Source organism: Phocoena phocoena, chromosome 2 (assembly GCF_963924675.1).
Source record: "Phocoena phocoena chromosome 2, mPhoPho1.1, whole genome shotgun sequence".
Classification (NCBI taxonomy): domain Eukaryota; kingdom Metazoa; phylum Chordata; class Mammalia; order Artiodactyla; family Phocoenidae; genus Phocoena; species Phocoena phocoena.
The window spans coordinates 98903066-98924710 of NC_089220.1; the positions used below are offsets into that span (position 1 = coordinate 98903066).

A 21645-nucleotide genomic window follows, 5' to 3' on the forward strand; every position below is an offset into this window, starting at 1 on the left:
ATTCCACCCCCTGTTGGTGTTGCCTAATTACCCCTAGAAAAGCTGTTTATCAATTTACACTCCCACTATTAATATGAGTGTTCTTTAATCCCAAACACTTACTAACACTGGGACTTATATCACCTATTTCTTTATTTTGTTGAATTTTGCGTTTCTGTATTGAGTTACTCCAAATCTTTCTTAGAAGGAAGCAGGAGGTATATAAATCTGAAATAATGATTAGCTAGATATATTTACAAAATCTACCAGGGAAGATGTATAAACTGTGATAATCAGGCACGATATGGTGCCTACCGTCTGCACAGGTTTCCTAAGTTATTGTTAACATCCTGGCGTGCTGAGAAAGCTAAGATGCCATTTTTACCTTCAGCTGAAGCAACTGCTCTAGTTTCTATGATAAAGTAAGTGTCAATGGAGTCACCTATCTTGGGCAATTCAAGAAGCCTCCATTTACATAGGACAGCCTACGTTCTGGGATGTTATGCAAAGTCTTTGAAGAGTTCAAACATCTCAAAATGGAAGAGAAAAGTACAATTTCAATAAACTCTGTCAGGATTATGTTAATCACAGCAGCTTATCCAAATGAACTGATAAATCAAGTTGTTTAGATAGGAAAATATACCAGTATTTAGCCTGTTTTGATGATTAGTCTATGACTATGTTTACATCATGCCTCCTTTAAGTCTTTCATTATTCCATTAAGGTCCTTCACCTAGTTAACTTCTATTATCTTTTAGATCTCAATTCACCATCAGTATCAGTATTAGATCTCAATTCACTAACCCAATGCGCACTCGCAAATTATATGGTGTCCTCCATAACTTATCACTCCCTGTGCTTTTCCATCGCAGCACTTACAGAAGCTGGCAATTACAATTTATATGGTGATTTGATTAATGTCTGTTTCATCCTCTAGATTGTAACGTTTCATAACTGTGGTAGTTAGTTAGAAATAACCAATCATCTATTTTAGAATAGTGGTCTCTAAATTTTTTTCATTTTACCCTCCATTAGTAACTTTTTTTCTAGCAAGCATACTCATAACATATATACACGTGTGACTGTCCTATTATGTACACTGTGAAATAAACATACAAAAATATTTTTAAAGGCTAAGATAAAAAATACTTTCCTCCAGTAATGCCTGGCTTGTAGCTTGCTCCCCTCCACCTCATGGTGTGTATAATAATTTGTACAAAGCTTAACAGTTCATTTGCATTAACTAAGTTTTTTTAAGAACAAGCTTAAAACAGAAACAAAACAAAACCCCCAAGTATAATTACTGCTATGCAGCAAATGTTTTTTTTCTATCCACCCTGAAGTTTCTTTCATGTGCTAATGTGGTATTTAAAAAACCTCCTCTCCTTTAACTTAGATCTTTAAAGACCTCACACATCTCAAGATTCTTTACATTCACCAGAAACTTCCAGAGTGGTCTGAGGGTTGACATGCAGTATGATTAATGGATAGTACTGATTTAATTTCCTAAAACAAGAGTTTTCCCTTCTGTAAGGAAAACTGTTGTTCGCAATTCATGTCAAGCATTTTACCACGCTTACAGATTCTTATTTTTAAATAAGAAGGCAAAGCTTACTGAAATTTTTCCTTCATTTATAAAATTACCACTGGAAAAGTTCTGGCCTATAAAACAATCAAGAGCTGATCAATAACTATGAGCATCTTCCTAATACCAAAGAAACATGGCCTTTATTTGTTACCATTTTAACGAGGTTTTATTCGCACATGTAGAAAGGAAGCAGAAAATATAACAGAAGATAAATTTAATAAATAAACTTCAAAATGTAAATACAAAGTGCTATAAAGACTCCTGGGATATTTTAGGAGCTAGATACATAAGGTTAAAGATTCAGGATTAAAGTATTAAATAATTATTAAATAGATATGAACATCATTAGACAGTAAATTATTAAAGTTTCTTCAAAGATCTTAATTTGGTGTCATTTGGAATGAAGTTAAAAATTCTGTGGGGGGGCTTCCCTGGTGGCGCAGTGGTTGAGAGTCCGCCTGCCGATGCAGGGGACATGGGTTCGTGCCCCGGTCCGGGAAGATCCCACATGCCGCAGAGCGGCTGGGCCCGTGAGCCATGGCCGCTGAGCCTGCGCGTCCGGAGCCTGTGCTCCGCAACGGGAGAGGCCACAACAGTGAGAGGCCCGCGTACCGCAAAAAAAAAAAAAAAAAAAAAACCAAAAAAAAAAAAAAAAAAAAAAAAAAAAAAAAAAACAAAAAATTCTGTGGGGTAGGGATGGATTGGGAGTTTGGGATTAGCAGATGCAAACTGTTATATACAGGATGGATAAACAACAAGGTCCTACTCTATAGCACAGGGAACTATATTCAATATCCTATGACAAATCATAATGGAAAAGAATATGAAAAAGAATATACACATATGGATAACTGAATCACTTTGCTGTACAGCAGAAATTAACACAACATTGTATATCAACTATACTTGAATGAAATAAATTTTAAAAAATACTTTTCCTGGAGACAAACAGCAGGACTAATTTTGTTCTCATATACTTTTTATATTTGCTATCTGAAGAAAAATTTGACTACTTGACACACAAAGAGAGAAACAATTGGCAATCCCCATTCTCACTCATATTTCAATAGCGCCTGTTTCTGGGTTTTTTGGTAAGTTTTCTGTTGTTTTGCTTTCCCTAAAGAAAAGATATTTCAAGTGGAAATCAGCTTTGAGGGAGACAGCAGGAAGGGATATTTGATGAGAGTGAAGGAAGCAGTGAAGGACACTTTGCCTCCGGCATCCCCAACTCTTAACTACTCTAACATCAGACCCCAAACTTAAGTGACCTCAGACTCAAAAGTATAAACACAGCACAATTGGTATTTCACTTTATAGACTGGTAAAAAAAAAACACTGCCACTTGAAATAATGGAACTTCCTTATCCTGCTTATTTTCCCCATCTCCACAGGGGCCTTACTTTATTTAGGGTTCTTTTCAGTCGGGCATGAGAAGCAAGGCTCCACAAGTACTGTAAATCTTTACCCCAGCAACAAAGGTCAAAGGGTTATCTGTGCTACGTAGTTTGAGAGTAGATGATTTTCTTTATTCTTTTCTTTCTTTCTTTCTCCTTTTTTTTTTTAAGAAAACAAAACGCATGCATATGAAACACAGCAAGCTAATTTAGGTACTAAAAGAATCCTCTTCTATAGATGAACTGCTTTCTCAAGAAAACTACTAAATATCAACTTTTCAGGCATTTTACAAAGGGAAACTAGATGCAACCGAGTTTCCCTCCCCACCACCACTGTCTGCTAGAAAACTTGCCACACAGCTGCTAAAGCAGTAATATAACTTCAAACCTACAAAAGTGATGACCATTTAGGCAAATGCATCAATTTCATTCTTGAAAAAAAAAACAACTTTGCTTTATCCTTTAAAAAAAAAAGAGGAGGCTTTTTTGTTCACAAAAATGTTTTTCAGAGCTTTTCATGTTTAGAGCATTCTGAAAGGTAATGACTGTTCGACTAAGAATATAAAAGTCCAGGAAAAACTATCGAAATTCTTTTCCCAATTATTTTTTTGGCTTTGATATGGAAAGTTGAACCTTAATATCTTTTTAAAGATGGATAAACATATTTAAGAAAACATAGGCATTTATTGTTGCCTTTCTTCTCTCTCACCAAAACAATCTTTTTTTTTTTTTTTTAAAAACAATCTTTTTAAAGTAGGAAGTAAAACTGTTGAGTGTAACATCCCATAGCGTGCCACTGATACAATTCTGATACCGTACAATATACAGCACAGAGTAAAAGGCATTTATTCTTTCAGGAGACACTGTCATTTTAATGCTCTTTGCAATCCTCTGAATTTAAGTGGCAGAAATGCAATTTTAACAGTACTGCTATTACATTCAACTGAGTTACCAAAAAAAAGCTACAAAAAAGGCTTTCATATACTGAAGAGGGCAAAATATCTTCTGTGATCTGCTGCAAGATACAATCTGGAATTTGCCAACTATATTTCTCCCATAATATAGCAGCAATGGTTTGTCTAATCCCTTTTGCTTCTTTCTTAATCAAAATTCCTCTATCTTTTGCGGCAAGTAAAAGAAACTGATAAATGTTTAGAATTGCACCAAATTAAGAATATAAATATGACCTCATCTATATGGAAAGAATTTCAGTTTCCTAAGGTCTATGAAGATGATTAAAAAAAAATAAGATAGCACTGAAAGTGACAACTCAGAAAATGAGAATGTTCGAAATTTCACATAGTAAGAGAAATTTCAATGAGATTTGTTGGATGTGCCCCACTTTCCTGAAAATGACCTAATGTCTTTCATTTTACAATTATGCTGACAATGGTTTCTTCTGCTCAAATCTTTGCAGCTAAGACAGAAAGATGCTGGGTCCCTTGCAGCAGGACAGCATCAGTGTGTAGGCTTAACTCCAAACTGCACACCAATGATTCACCATCTCAGATCTTCTGAAATCGAACCCATATATTAAGCTGCTAGAGACATCTCCACCAGAACACCAACCTTTCCAACTCAACATGGTCAGAACTGAACTTAGTATCTCCCACTTTTCCAAACCTGGTCTTAACTCCTAAAGCTCTACTCCAATTAAAGTATCATCCACCCAGAGCTCTTGAGAACTGGTCCAACTTCTTCCTTACCTAATCATATTTACAAACAGCTAATAGTTACTGAGCACTTACTATGTACCAGTGCACCTTGTTGAGGGTTCCGCATGTACTAGCACACTTAATTCTCAACATCCTGGACATTGTGCAAATTGAGGTTCGTGGAGGTGCAGTAACTTGACCAAGATCAAGTGTGTGGAGAGCTAGAATTCAAAGCCTGGCCATCTTATCTCAAAACCCCTCAGTCTTCTATTTTAAATTTTAAAACTGACATTTTGGGGATGTATGGTTCTATTTAACACATGCACAGATTTGTGTAACCACCACCACAATCAGGAAACAGAACAATTCCATCATATCAAGAAACTGCTGGTGCTGCCCCTTTGTAGTTAAATCCTACTCCCACCCCAATCTATAGCAATCATTCATCTGTTCTCCATCCCTATAGTTTTGACTTCTCAAGAATGTCACATAAATGGGGACCTCCCTGGTGGTCCAGTGGGTAAGACTCCACGCTCCCAATGCAGGGGACCAGGGTTTGATCCCTGGTCAGGGAACTAGATCCCACATGCCTCAACTAAGAGTTCAAATGCCACTACTAAAAGATCCCACAGACCGCAACTAAAAACAAAAAGATCCCACACACCGCAACTAAAGATCCCACATACCACCACGAAGATCGAAGATCTCACATGCAGTAACTAAGACCTGGCACAGCCAAATAAATAAATTTTTTTTTAAAAAAAGGAATGTCACATAAATGGAATCATACAGAATGTAACCTTTTGAGACCAGCCTCTTTCACTCAGCATAATGCCAATATTCATCAACAAACTATCGCAAGTAGCCATATAGTTCACTGCTTTTTATTGCTGAGGAGTAATTCAATGGTATGGGTACATCACAGTTTGTTTATCCACTCACCCACTGAAGGACAACTGTTGTTTCCAGCCTGGGGGGGACTGTGAATTGAGCTATACATTTTATGTATAGGTTTTTGTGTGAACATCAGTTTTCATTTTTCTACAGTAAACACATATGATGAGATTGCTGGGTCACATGGCACAGGCATGTTTAACTTCATAAGACAGCACTGAACCGTCTTCTAGAGTGGCTGTACCATTTTACATTCCTACAATAATTCATAAGAGTTCCAGGTGTTCTGTACCCATGTCAGCACTTCTTATTGGCAGTTTTGACATTTAAAAAAATTTTAGTCATTTCAATAGATATGTAGTGGCATCTTATTGTAGTTAAAATTTTTTTAATTTGCATTTTGGTAATGGCTAATGACGTTGAGCATCTTTTCATAGACCCCTTAGGCATAATCCCTATATATGAAGGTCTCCTATTAGGCCCACATGTAATCAGTCAAGTTCTAAGTGTGAAAAACTTCATACCTGCCTTCTCTCCAATGAACTACTGTCTTAGCTTATACTTATTATTTTAGATTATTTCAACAACCATTTTATTGACTTCCTGTCTTCAGCAACCCCCTCTCTCCCTGGCTCATGCTCACTGCATTCTCTAAACCTATCCTCTACAATACGATTACCAGTTATCTGTCTAAACAAGCCATGTCATTTTCTCATTTAAAAACTTGCTGGCTCTGCACTACTAACAAGATGAGACAAAGACTAATTTATCAAGGTACACAGGGTCCTTAAAACATGGGACCTAGTTAACTCTATGGTTTTAGCTTCCGTAACTCCTACCCATGCAACCCATGTTTCAGCCATAGCAAACTAATGAGGCTACCTCTTTTAATCTTTTTGTTTCTGTACATTTTAAGCTCCTATGATTGGAATGATTTTCCTCCATTTCTCTACTGGGCAATTTTTTAGCATACAATAAAATTAGTCATTTATCCTCTGTGCTTTCAGAGTAGTCTGACTATACCTCAATTTTGTCTATCAGCACATTTTCCTATGAATGCTGATAGGTCCTCCAGGCTGACCTTAAACACTTCGGAGGCAAGCATGCCATTTTACATTCAGGTTCCTTGTGCCCAATCCAGGGCCTGGTGAGTATGTGCATTCAATCAATATACGTTAATTTTTAAATTTTAAAAATAATGGGGAACACATACATAGAAAATTCTGAGAAAAATGTGTATTGTATGAACCCTAAAATTAGAAATTTTGCATTTCTAATTGGCACTATCTTCTAGGCAATGTCTTCATGAGGAGTTAGGAGAAGAAATCACAGAAGTCAAAACTGCATGTTGTGGGGATGGTTTCGATTTTGCAATTAATTTGCTGGTAATTAATTTACACTAATTAAACGGTAACTGCAGCCCATTATCAGTCATTTCTAAATGGAGTTCCACTGATTTGCAAGGCCAAAGAGGTTCTGTGTTATAAGCCTTCTAGTAGGGCCCAAGAGACCAGGCCCAGGAAAGCGTAGGAGTCTCTTTATCTGAGACCTATTGAGTTCCATAAAACACTGTACTCACACAGTGCTAATGAGGGCTTTACAAACAGTACTGTAGCTCTTAGAGCCCACTGTAAAGCTCAATGATAGCAGCTGAGTGGGTTGAAAAATATTCTCCTTCCGAGTGACCATTAAACGCTCCTGGCTTCATGCTGTCGATTCAAAGAACAGTTTGTGTTATGGGTTTATGGAATCCATGGCTATGTTTATTTCTTTGATCATTTAAAAACATAATATTTAATTAACTTGGCACTATCACAGTTACCTAAAATGAGATGACCACATTAAGAGTAATTAGCTTTTCTCAGGGGATAGAATATGTTATTAGATATATGACTGGATGCCTCCTGAGAGTTTACTCAACCCAAATGAAACATAAATTAAAACACTTTAACTAATACAGTTATAGAACTGGCTTAAAGGGAGGCATAAGCCAAAGGTCCAAATACCTTTCCCTTATATGTTAAAATGGTAGTCGTTTTTTTTTTCCAGATATGGGATCAATATTACCTAACACTTTGTAAATGATTTTTGAAGAGGGTCTGCACAGTGAAATTTCCAAATTTGCTGATCTGGTGGATATTATATTATACGATGATCATAATCCCCAAAAGTTGAGTATAAAGCGATTTAAAACAACAGAATAAGCTGTTTTCTAAAGGAATTTTAATTTACCATTTGTGTACATGGAAACTGCCATGTACAGTAGGGACTACAGCAAACTTAAGAGTATAGACTTTTATAACATGTGTGAGCCAGAAAGTAAAAAGAAAGTTCACAAAACCTCCTCTTTCAGGGAAGAAGCAGTTCTGAGCTGCTTTTATGTCTCATTTCTCTATATTATATTCTACACACTGCAACAGAAAGATATGTCTAAACATAAATCTAATCAGGCCACTGAATTGCTTAAAATCATTTAATGGCTTCACACTGCCCTTAGGACAAAGCCCAAATTCCCTCACGTGCCTTACCAGGTGTTGGCCTCTTGCAGGCCTCTCCAATTTCACTCTGGTCAAAGAAACACTTAGTTCCTCCAGAACATGGTCTCCCTCACCTCCTGGCCATCCCACATAAATTTCAGCATTCCCTGAGTATTTCCTGGGTTCTGCCATTCCCTCTTTGTAAAGGCAGATTTACCCTGAAGCTGTGAAGCTTAACTTTCAGAGCCCTTGACCTGCATGGGGTCTATTAAAGACACTGTACTACAGTGTATTTTTATATTATTTTAATTTATTTTATTATATATTATCAGGCTCCACATAACCTGTATCTGCCCCTGCCCCTTTGCCTGCCTAATACTAATCTTCCTTTAGATCTCAACATAAATGTTACTTCTTCTTGAAAGCCATCCCCATTTTAGCCCTAAAATAGGTCAGAGGCCCCTGCCAAGTGCCGTAACAGCAATCTGACATCTACTATCAAGGAATTCATCACACCTTATTTTAACTGCTTATTTAATTATCATTTTCCTCCTAAGTTCCCCAAATGCTATGATTATGCCTACACTAAATATGGCTGTGTTCTAATGTAGGGACAACCACATAGTGAGTTTGGTAAATACCTGAGAATGAATCTGTGAATGAGTATCAGTGGCAAACAAAATAAAGAAACGAAGGGCCCAAATGAGAAGATTATACCTGAAAGCCTGTGATTCATCCACTCCTTGGATGTTTGGGAAGAAATGTACTGACTCAATGATGATACTCATGAAAGGCCATGTTTTTCTCCATGTGTAAGCTGAGAAGTATGGGGAAGTGTGACTAGAAGCAAGATAAGCAGTAAGAAGTGCAGTAAACATGGACTAAAGAAAGGTTTAGTAGTAACAATAATTAAAAACTATAATTGGCTTGACAATTAAGAGAGTCAGAAATATAGGAACCTAGAAGGCACAATAACAAATTTCTGAAAGATTTCCAACAAGAATAACAAACTAGAGCTAAGAGTTATTAAGTTATAAAGAATTAACACTGGCTATTTAGGAAAAATATTACTAGGTCATCTAGACCAGTGTTTCCACTGTTATGTGCATACTAGCCACCTAGTAATTATATGAAAATGGAGACTCTGATTCAGTGGGTCTGGGAAGGGACAGGGCGAGCCTGAAATTCAGCATTTAAATAAAATTCCAGATTATGCTGCTGATCCTGGGACCACACTTTAAAGAGTAAGCACTATAAAGTCTACAACTGGAATTGGCAAACCATAGTAATATGGTCTACTGTCTTTGGGTTACCTGCCAACTAAAAATGGTTTTATATTTTTGAGTGGTCAGAAAAAATTTTAAGCAATATTTTGTGACACGTCCAAATTATATGAAACTCAAATTTTAGTCTCCATAAATACAGTAAGGCTTTTTACTGGAACATAACCAACACCCATGCATTTATGAATTTTCTATGCTGCTCTGTGCTACAGTGGCAGTGGAAGAGACCATATGGCCCACTGTATTAGTCTGCTTAGGCTACCATGACAAAACACCATAGACTGGATGGCTTAAACAACAGAAATTAACTTCTCATAGTTCTGGAGACTGGGAAGTCCAAGATCAAGGTCTGGCAGCAGTCCGTTTCTGGTAAGAGCTCTCTTCCTGGCTTGTAGACAGTCACCTTCTCATTGCCTCATATGGTGGAGAGAGCTCTGGTATTTCTTCCTCTTTTTCTAAGGGCACCAGCCCTATTGGATTAGGGTCCCACCCTTATGACCTCATTTAACATTTGTCATTCTCTCAAAGGCTCTATCTTCAAATACAGTCACATTAGGGGTTAGGGCTTCACCATATGAATCCGGTGGGAACATAAACATTCAGTTCATAAAGCCCACAAAGCCTAAAATATTTACTATCTGACTCATTACAGAAAAAATTTGCCTGGCCCTGGTCTAGACCCTTGTTTCTCAAAGTGAGCAGAAATGCAAAAATTTCAGGCTTCACCCAGACCTACTAAATTTTAACAAGGTCCCTGGGTAAACTCATACACATATTAAAGCTCAAGAAGTAGTGGTTTCCATATCTAATGATCATGGTAAGTTATATGGGAAAAAATTTTTTTTAAATACAGATTTTCAGACTCTACCCTGGGAAGAAAACTATGTTATTGTAAAAACAACTACAACAGCTAACATTTGTTGAGGACTTACAATGCAATTTACAGTGCAATGTTAACCCTTATGTGTATTATGTCATTAAATCTTCCTAATATTCTAAAATAACTATTATTATTATTATCCCTATTTAAAAGATTAGGCAAACAACGAGGATTTAATTTGTTAATAAGCTGTGGAGCTTGTAAGTTAAACCTAGGCAGCAGACATGAAGCTTAGTCAACTGATGTTTTTCTTTTAACTATCAGTGCCATGTGCCTCCCATAACAAAGCACTGTAGATGACGCACCATGGGAATGACTGACACCATTTGGGGTCACAAGAGGATTCCCAGAAGACTTAAGACTTAAAAGTTGAGCAAGATTTTTTCCAGAGAGAAGAGATAGGTCTCCAATTTTGTCCAGAGAGCATTAAAAATATTTTAAAATGGAAGATTACCTTTCATCCTAGAAGAAGAATTTAAGGAAAGATAAACAGATGATTAACTGTAACTTTTGTATAGTTCTTACAGTTTCATCGACCTGCAAACATTCTGTTTTTAACTAGAGGTAGTTGCAAATTGGCAAATGAAAATCTTTTTATTGTCTTAATGTAGCAGTACGATTTTAGTAATGGGATTTTTAGAAGTGGATGCTCCATTTCTTTTGAGGTAGTGTTTTTTTAAGTATTTCTTTTTTAATTTTAAGTATTAAGGTTCTAAAATGTAATTTGAATATCAATCATATTTGGCATTGTTGGATATTGCAGAGAAGGGAATTTTCAAAAATTTTTACTCTCTTGATAAATTAGGAATAAATAGTTCGGTGTTCCCTAAAGTCTGTGTTTAAGTTTCAGCATGTTTTGTCTTGATAAAAGATTAAACACAACATAATAACTTAAAAGATATTTAACAGTGAAGGAAGTGAAATACAGTACTTTTTAAATGTTCCCTTTGTTATGTTATAATTTGTACTCACAGTCAATTTTATGGCCTACATAGTAGGTGGTTTCCAAAATCATTTCTTTAAGAAGTCTACTGACTTCAGTTAAATGAACTTATTTTGTAATTATTTGAAAAGAATGAAAGAATACAATCAGATACTGTTCAGAGCAACTATTTCTACTAAACGTGAAAATTAACTGTGGTAAAGCACAGGAAGAACTGAAGAGAGGCAAAAAATGTGAGGTTATGTCCCCAAAGATCTTTCCTGTGGTAAACGACAGCAATAATGTTAATGGAATTTTTACACCAAGCCTAAAAATGGTCTGTTAACAAATAAATGCAAAGTGATCTCACAGAAACCAATGCTGCTTTATGAAGTCAAAGCTCATCTGGACAGAATGCTTAATGATATTTATGTTGTCGACTATACATTACTCCAGCATGGAAGACTCCTGGCATCTATAATGACACTTAAACTGGTAGTCAATATCAAAGCACCAGATTATCTGAAATGAATTTATAGGCTAAGTCAGTATGGAACTATACACTTGAAATTATTCACAATTAGGAAGATTTTGTTATAAAATATAGTGTATTTTTTACTCCGTCTTATGTGAAATTTGCAGACCAACCACATTATAAGGATTTTCACCTGTAGCATGTTTCCAAAGATTTTCTGAGTGTTATCTAAGGCTTCCTTGTGTGAGAGGGGTGAGGGAAGACAGTCTCTGAAAAGACTTTGGCTTGCTTTAAAACGTGACTTCCATATTTCGTAAACTGAGTGATTCTAATTCTCTTCGAAACAAAATCGCTATTATAGTAAGGTTCACAATGACCCCTCTCTGCTCGAAGTGGTCTCAAAGTGGTCTCCTTTGTGCCACAAAATCTTGTTCTGCCTCGACTAAAGGAAAGCTTACAACTTTCTCCAGCTATATCAACTTGGCTCACCAGTGCTAGTTGTTTTCTTTCTTGAGATATGTAGCCACACAACCAAATCCTATTCTACTATAGTGAAAGATAACACCCAGAAATCTGACTTGATTTTACCATGCTTCTATACAAACTGGCTAAGGGACTCTAAAATTACATCATTAACTAGGGACTGTTTCCTCAGACTCCTACTCCCAGCAGAAACTGGGAGTTACAACTTTAGATTTCTCAAAAAAACGATCTGAGTTTTGAAGGTGTGATTTTAAATATTTTGGATCTTTACAATTGGTGCTAAATAAAATGCTCATTAATCATGCTCGCTGTGAAATTTAATAGCACAAATTCTTTGACAAAAAAGAAGCTAAAGATTATCTAACATCAGTGTCCTAAATGCTAAACAACAGCACTATCTAAATAATCCCCCCCTTTTCACTCTATTCTACACAGACAAAACAATTAAGAACAGTTTCTGACAATCAGCTTATGAAAACAGTCCTCTTGCAATTAGAAACTCTAACTTCAGAATTTGAAGCCAATTTCTGAAATAAACAGACCAAAAAAGGAGGAACAAATTATTTCAATCGGTCTATTATCAGGGAACACAAGTGTGCTATTAGTTTTGCTTCTGTTTATTATGTGATGAATGAAACATTTAAAAATTCTATTTAAAACTGAACTAAACACTGAAAGTGCCAAGGAGAAAAAAACTAAGTGAAAATAATTACTGCGAAGATGCAAAATCTTGAAGAAAACCACAAACCACAATTTAGAACAAATCAAATAAACATTAAATCACAAGCCTAGTGCTTTTTATCCAATTCCCCCAAAGTAAACCACTTCCAATAAAATCAAACTGTATATATTAAAATCATTAAACTAAAACAAACTAACAACGTCAAAAATACTTCCACTGCTCTGCCAATATTTATATTATACTAATAAAGACACAAGAGCCTTTTTTAGCCACTTTAAAAAAACAAAACATTCTACATCTCAGGGAATTGAGCTTTGAGGGTTTACAGTAAAATGTTCTAAAATAACTTTCATTACTAAGTATAATTAAATTTAGTTAATCAGAAATTTGGGAGAAAATTGGACAAGTGATTCAACTTAATCTTTTGGTTTAATCCTTGTTTTTAGCAGTGGTCACATCTGTTACATTTTTTTAATCCAGTGCTATAATGCCTTACTTTAAAAAGAATTTAAAATGCTTGTTAAATGAATTGAAATATATGAACTCATTCACCTATTTCTTTCTTTCAGAAACAAAGAACTGTATGTATTACTAAGGAGAATGTGTCCCCAAAACATATTTTATTGAAAACTTCATTACCTGAAGTGGAAACAAAAAGGGCAATCAGAAAGGGGATTAGTATGAAAATGAAATTTTGAGACATCAGTTTCCTACTCAAATTGACACTGAATCAGCAAACAAAAGCATTTAAATTTCATTTCCAAGACCACTTAGTAAATCTAGTTCCGGTTAGAGTATCTTTAATGTGCAAAAGCTCAGTAAAAGCAAGTATTCACCATGTAAGACACAGATAGGGTTCCCTTAACCTACTGCCCTCTAGACATATCACACTCTGTTAAACAGGCAGCTACCGCCAGATGCTCGCGCTAAAAATGGTCACAGATGGTCAGTTGTCCAGTTAATAGAACATACTGCTCTCCCAACAGCCAAAAGTAAGACGGAAAGGAGTGAGAGCTGTTAACACTTGCCTGCTTGGTGGGTTAAACCCATTAGCTTGCTGTAAGCTTGGCTAGGCCCCAAGAGTGACTTTGTAGAAAAGGAAGATGAGACCTTAGGGCTCTCAAGATTAGAAGGCATCTTAAAGGTGATCTAGTCAACAGCTGCACAGTGCTTGAATCCACACAACTGCATCCCTGCCACTCAGCCGATCCAGCCCTGGACACGGCAACTCCAGGGGTATGGAACAGGCCATCTAACAAGAAAGCCCTACAGCTATGAGACAGTACTCTGCAACCCTGCACTGCAATTACTCCAGCCACCCAGTCGACTCCAGTCAGGAGACACGCGGCTATTTAAATAGACGGGGTATATTGAGTAAAACAAAATCATTTCCTACTTTTATGCACTATAAAATGATTTTAAATCCTTTGCAAATGGCACATGCAAAGGATTTTATGACATAAAAACACAGGCAGTAAATAGATGTAATTTATTTTCAAAACATAGAAATAAAGGTATATAGGATGGAAAGCCATTATTCAGAGATTACAAAAAATTTCAACAAAAATCAATGGATCTTCTTCATATATATGCCAACTGTAGAAAAATTTTAAAGAATTGTTTTTAATTGGCTAAGTTTTAATAAAATGTTTCTCTAAACTTTTCACAAGCACAGCAGTCTTTTGTTTTTTTCTAATAAATTATTCATGTTTAGAATAAGCTACCTATATGTTCAGTAAGACTTGTCTAACAATCTACTGTTTTATCTTCAATGTACGTATACTTCCTTATCAGTGAAGAAATTGGAGGTACTGAGTTTGATGTATGATTTTTCATCAAAAATTGTCTCAAATCCTGTTTCTTAACTTGATACTGACTAAAATTTTCTTGACTAAATGACATGCATGTGGAAAGGGAGGGCACCCTGAGAAGGCATGGCTAGAAATAAATGCTGCTGAATGGCTGACAGTAGGTTGGGCTAACATCATCTGAGTATCAATGGCTTAAGGAAGGTCACCCTGGAACATATGTAACTTCTCCTCGTCCTTTATAAAGCTGTGTGACAGGGATCAACTGTGAAACTTATTTAACCTAATGCAGATTCAATTAAAATCCAACACAACAAGATTACGAGCAAAACGGCACCTGAAAAATTACGGCAAAGAACTGGAAGATGGGGTTCTGCGTCCCTGGGTCTGAAAACAGATTCCCACCACTGCTTCTTACTGCACAGGGATTTGGGTCTAATGCTGTTCTCACAGCTTGTGCTGTGAGGCCAGGGAAAAATAATGAAGCAGTCTCCTGTGGGACCCCTGTGCCTCTTCCCTTCCTGCACTCCAAAGGGCAGTCTGTTACAGGGAAAGCCAGAGTGCTTGTAAATTTCCATTATGTGCAGAAGGTGTGGTAACAATCCAGGAGGAATTTAGTTGATGCTGCTTTGTGCTTAAGGGTAAAAATCTACTCACAAGCAACAAATAGCTAAGTGTGCATTCTACACCTTGAGTACGTTTATACTCACGCATTTACTGTAGTTATAAGTGTCTTTACTTTCTACTAAACATGTTTTCATCATGAAATCCTTTCACTGTGCAAAGATAGGATGAATAGGGAGTAAAAGTGTCTTTCAGAACTCTGATGAACCCAAACACAAAATTAAGTGCTTTTTCTTTAGTGTTTCTGGGTTAGAACTACATAAAGTAAATATTTACAGTTACATGGGTCATATGTAAGAGCATTATTTTGTACATAATTTACATATCTTTCACACATGCAAAATAATACACCTACCTGGCACTCTCAGGCAATTTCTAAGTTAAACTTAAATTATTGTGTATTATCTGATCATTTGGTGATATTCCTAATTTTACATTTCTATTCTACATCCACCACACAGTCACAAGAATTGATCAGGATCTCACTCCACCAGAAGTGAACTTTAGAAAGAAAATCGATGCCCAAAGGTGGGGAGAAGATAGAAAGATAACCTGGTTATCTGACATTGTACCGATTCACTCACAATGGTGAGTCAAGGACCATTCACTGACTTAAGCAGTAGAATATGCACAATGATGTAGCAGGGTCAATTCTTTTTACCATTAAGTCATTACTTCTGCCTTATATCCTATAACTTTTTTCCCCAATTGGTCAGGGTGGAAGGAAAAAAGGAAAAACAGTACAGGTTCACTCACCTAAACCACTGAGAGTATAGAGAAGGTCACTGGTAGCTAAGAAAACGGGTCCATTCTCCTGCTGCCCTTCTTCTTTGTAGTACAGCTTGTAGCCCTGAATGGTTGCTGTGTTCTCAGCATCTTGTTGCCACTTTACAGAAATGGTGGTACAATTCAGAGGCTCCAAATGTAACTCTGGAGACTTAGGGGCTAGAAAAATTCACCAGATGAGTAAGAAACTCGTAATGCACATGAAAACACAGAACAGTATATAGCTCTCTCTGTTTTAAACCAACAGTTGCATAAAAATTCAATGCCAACAATTATATTCTACCTTAATATTAAAAATTCCACAATGATATTAAATTTTGAGACAGAATTAAAAATATAAAATACTACCTAAAAAACTAAGGTATATAAATAAGAACAAAATTACATGTGTATTTTAAGTTTTTTCAAAGAAGCAGTATGTGTTTCCTAATTTTGACCATCCAATATTCCCCTGTGATAGAACAGGCATTATTATTACTCAATTAACAAGAAAAAGCCCAGTCATGTTACATTCCACATTAGTAAAAGAGAAGGTGGGTCTGGAACTTCCTAGTATTATGGTTTTTCTACTAAAATGATAATTTAAAAAATATATATATGGCAATGATATTAATTAGGTCTCTATTAATATGTAACTTCTGGTAATTCAATTTGATTTGGACCCATCTGTCTTTGAAGGATCTGCTAAGTAAACACAGAGTAACCAAAACTTTTACAAACTAATGAGCTCCATGCAAAAAACAACTACTCAATAGAAACTTAAAAATTTTTTTCAATTAAGCCCATGATCGATGGAATACTTTAATTCATAAGACAAAATTTTAAAATATAAACATAAGTTAGATAAGAAAAAAAAAGAAAAATACTGTGTTATTCTTCCTCAGTAGTCAACATTTACCTTTCACGCTTGTAGCTTTGGGTGTCCTGTGTGAGGTCCATACTGAAGACTCTCCCAGACCCACTCTGGTGGCAGCAGTAATCCTCACCAGGTAGACACTATCAGGTTTCAGGCCCTCTAACAGGTGCTCATGAGTGGTCCCTGGGAGCTCCAGAACTTGGATGGAGTTGTCAGTACTCAGGCGGAAGGACAGGCAGTAGAGGACCACCTGGCCCCGCCGATACTTGGCTGGGATTGGCAGCCAGGAGACGAGAATATCGGTGGGACTTCGACTTGTCAAACTAATTTCAGGAGGTCTCAGGGGAACTAGTCATACAAGAAAACAGGTTGCTTATAAATATTTAGCATCAAAATTGTCAACTAGCACACCAGTATTTACTGAAGTATATTAACAGCAACACATCACATAATAAAGGAGAGAGAGATACTTTCAGCCCTAGCTGAGGTTTCCAGTCAAGCAGAGTACAAACCAGAAAAAGGAAAGAAAAAATAATGAGGGAGGATCCGATATAGAGAACCAAAGAAAGCAAGGTTTTCACTGTTGTTGTTGTGACTGTTCTGATGTTCTTTCGGATTAACAGGAGCTTACTTAATATGAGAATACTTCTCAGTAACCCTAACCAAAATGCCTTAAAACAAGGAAGAGAGAATTACACAAGAATGGAGAAGCTTAGGACACCAGGGTTATAACCTGACAAATAATTTTTAGTGTTTAGTAAGAGCTGTATCTAATTTTAAGTGTTTAGTAAGAGTTGTATCTTAAAAATTAGTGTGAATTTTGTATTCCTAATTATAATGTATGGCGCTTAATATGAAAACAATGTTTTTTCCCTGTAAATAATTCGAATACAACAGGCAGTCCAGGAAAATGAGCCAGGTAAACTGGGAGGCAGTCTAATATTAAGAGCTAAGATGGGTTCTGGAGTTAGTCTCTGTGTAACTGAATCCCTATTATATCAATTACTACTGTCTGTGTGTGATCTTGGCCAAATTAATTTCTCTGTGTCTAGGGTTCTTCATATACAAAATGGGGATGAAAAGAATAGCTTCTTCTACAGGTTTTCCTACCTCAAGTAATGGCAATTATTTGTCCAACAGCTCAAGACAAAAACCTTGGTGTCACCCTTGACTCCTCCATAGACTCTCCACATTCAATCCTATGACTCTACTACTCACACAGCCACCCCCTTGGTCCCTGCACCATCACCCTTGGCCTGTTTTGTTGCAACAGCCTCCTGACAGATTTCCCTGCCTCTGCCCTCTTCTTCACCACCTAGTCTCCAATACATTTGCTGTTAAATTGCAAGTCAGATCTTGTCACTCTTCTGCTCAAAATAGCTCCCATTTCACTCACAGTAAAAGCCAGAGTCCTCATTATGGATTCATACACAGCCCTACCTACTTATATGGCTGGTTCCTCATTCATTCTGTGCCTCATCTCCTACTGCTTTCTGCTTGTTCCCTCCAGTCCAGTCGTGCTTGTGCTTCAGGCCCTTAGCAATTTCCATGTCCTTTCCTAGAATTCACATCCCCCAGTCATCTGCCTAGCCAGCTCCCTCATTTTCATTTCCTTCAGGTCTTCAAATGTCACCTATTACATGAGGTATCTCTGTCTAAAGTCTTACCCCTTTCCCTGCTTTTTTCCCCTTCTCCTCAACGCTTATTACTATCTAACAGAGCATATCATTGACTGTTTATCTTATTTATTGTTCCTCTGTCCCTTCTCCCACAACAGAAAGTAAGCTCCACAAGGTATGGGACAATTTTTTGTCTCTTTCATTCACTACTAAATACTGAATAACACACAGCATGTACTCAATAAATATTTGTTGAATGAATGAAATAATAGGTAGGAAAGGGAAAACCAATCAAGCATTTCTGAGTCCTTTATGTGTATGAACTCATGAATTCTCACAAAGACCCAATGAAGAAAGTGCCATTATCATTTCTACTTTATAGCTGAGGACACTGAGGTACAAAGAAGTCAAATCACTTACCCAAGGTCACACAGCTTGTAAGTGAAGAAGTAGATCTAGAGCCTATATTCTTATCCCCAACACCCTACTATCTGTTATATAACAATGGTTCTTCTATCATAGGGTTATGTGGGGATTAAAGGATATAAATGGAGGGAACGTTTTTAGAACATGCAGTGTTAGACACTCCAAAAGTGTTAGTTGTATCTGACGGGCACACTAGGAGACCCACACATCTCAGTCTGAGAAGTACAGGTTGAGGAAATGGGGGAATACTGATGCAGAAAACTGAAAAGCAGTGTCAGAAGTCCGTATGTTATCCAGAAAACAAAATGAAAATTAAACAAAAAAGTTGCAGAATTAAGGAAAGGTTTAAAAGGAGAAAAACTTTGAGATCACAACTTATTTGGAATTGGCAAGCTTTAACCAGTAGCTTGCTATGCTAAGACACATGTTCTTGAAGGGTATGGGGGAATACACCTCATATACCAAACAAACCCAAAACAACTACAACAAACACCAGCCTGTGTTTCACCTTAGATATGCATGTCAGAGGTTGTTAAATGTAATTAGGTAACCAGAGAGGTCATGGTTTACTCTAAAATGGAACAGACTCTTAAACGAAAACTGAAATGTGGACTTCATCATCCAGATCAATGACAATTTTTTCATTTAGTAAAAGTCTGAATTTATAAACATTTACACAAGTAGTAGTATAGAGATATAATAGATCTGGGACCAAATGGACAAAGAAAAAGATGTGAGAATCATTTATATAAAAGTGTTTTGAAAACTAAAGGTGGACCATTTCTTGAGGATGCAAAAACATGTGTAAAGGAAGAACAGTATAATTGAGTATATGTTAAACAATCCCCCTTTCACACTGCAGAGTACAAAAATGGGCCATGGAGAGGCCCTGAAGAGAGAGATGAAGAGTCAGAGGAGGAGAAACAGTTCTCCAGGACTATTTTAATGGATAGAATTTCCCACCATTATAAGAGTATATGGAGGCCTGCCCTCAAAAGGACAGCAACTCAATTTCCAACCCCAGGTAACAAACTGAACAGGCAATACTTTCCTGCTTATGCAGAATAAGCACAATGTATCTAAAAATAAACTAACTGCTATCTGATTTTATAAGAATTTTTTTAACTGACAAGTACTAAACTTCTAAAACTCCCAGTTTCAGAAGTCCAATGCCTCTGAACTCCAGTCATTACATACACTCAATATGTAACTGTCATCATATTTTTTCCCACCTAGAGAATCTCACATTTTGTTCTCCTCAGTAAAGAAAAGAAAACAAACCAAAAACCCTGTAACACATTTACAATTTAAACCAGGAACTTGAAGAAACAGAAGGACAATTTTGTTATTAAAATTTGTATTACGAATTATAAATGAAAGTGCTCTTCATCATGTTACTGCCAAAAACTGAGAGTAAGATTTGAAATGGTAAATTAGCCTGCTGGTTATCACATTTGTTTTTAAACCAAAACCAGGATATTTTCTCTGAGTTAGAACACATATTCATTGAAAATGATAAAGCATATTACTGTTCATGCTGAGATGACCTAGAGGAGTCACGTTTTCTTACCATCCTCTAAAGTGTTCTGTGTCACGTGGTCGGACATCTGGCTGGCTCCCATTGGCATATAAGCCACAATGTAGAAAGTATAATTGCTGGCAGGTTCCAAGTCATCAATAAGATAATGAGTTGTGTCATTTCCGATGACTACTTGATACTCTTCATTGTTTAAACCTAGGTTAAGGAATCAGTGTCTAAAAATTATGAATATTCAAAATAAAATTAACAAGACCATAACCATTTTCTTCCACTATGAAACACTGGTCCTTGGATCTCTCTGTTATCTTTGTAACCTTTTAAAACATGTGAATAGGAAGGTTTTTATTTTCTAAAAGTAACCATGTCTTGTTACAAATTACTAGTTTGAATTTTTCCTGAATAAGTCAAACTGAAAACAATTAATCTTCTCTAAACATCGTTTAACATCTAGTCAAAACCCACAGCAGAGACAATGTACAGCAGTAACACAACAGAGTTTAATGCTACAGAATACTGTAGCTCATTAACAGTGTAAATTTTACTTGCTTAAACTCATGGTTTCCTTTTTCTTTTAAACATAAATGGAGAGACAGTAGGGAATGTAATGGCTCTACTCTTTATAAAAACAAACCAAACCAAAAGTTGTCCTGCAAAAGATCTCATTTTGCCCCTAGAGATTCTATTAAATTTGACTGACACAAGTTGTTCTTTTTACTTATATTGAAAGCAAAAGAACTGGGAGGCACAGAATGTGCTTCAAAATGTTTTGTTCCACAATGAGGGTTTTCCCCCCCCAGAGAGGAAAAAAATTCTCAGCAATTCTTAATAAAATATGCATAGCAAGGTATAGAAGAGGATTTGTCTTTGTGGGATTTAATTCCTACAGAGTAAACTTGTAAAGTGGAACAAGAGCGCTGGCAGCTACTGTGCTTTGCGAACAATTCACAGTAAAGGCACGTCAACTTAATCAAAACTCTCAAAGGATGGAGCCCCTTCTCTCCACACTGGATTTATAAACAAAACAGAAGGCAAATTCCACTATTAAGTTTTCCCACATTTCTGAATTAACTTGATAGCATTTTAATTAGACAAGATTACAGGCATTTCACAACAGACTAGCTAATGGTTCGTTAATTAGGAACTGCATAGTACGATTTCTGACCTACCAAACAAGGTCCTTGAGTTCGAATTAAAAAGCCTTGTTCTGCCTTTGAATAGACCACTGAGCCGCATGTGGAGGGCTCTAATGAAACAACCATAATAGCGAACAAGAG

General features: G+C 36.4%; 1 protein-coding gene across 1 annotated transcript in view; it reads right to left on the bottom strand.

Moving 5' to 3' along the window:
- PRTG (protogenin) overlaps positions 1–21645 on the bottom strand; it is a 128564-nt gene that overhangs the window by 43898 nt on the left and 63021 nt on the right. The window contains exons 9-11 of the mRNA XM_065871732.1: positions 20402–20566; positions 16829–17134; positions 15901–16089 (exon numbers count right to left, since the gene is read on the bottom strand). Coding sequence (XP_065727804.1) covers positions 15901–16089; positions 16829–17134; positions 20402–20566 — 660 coding nt within the window. The remainder of the gene's footprint in view (positions 1–15900; positions 16090–16828; positions 17135–20401; positions 20567–21645) is intronic.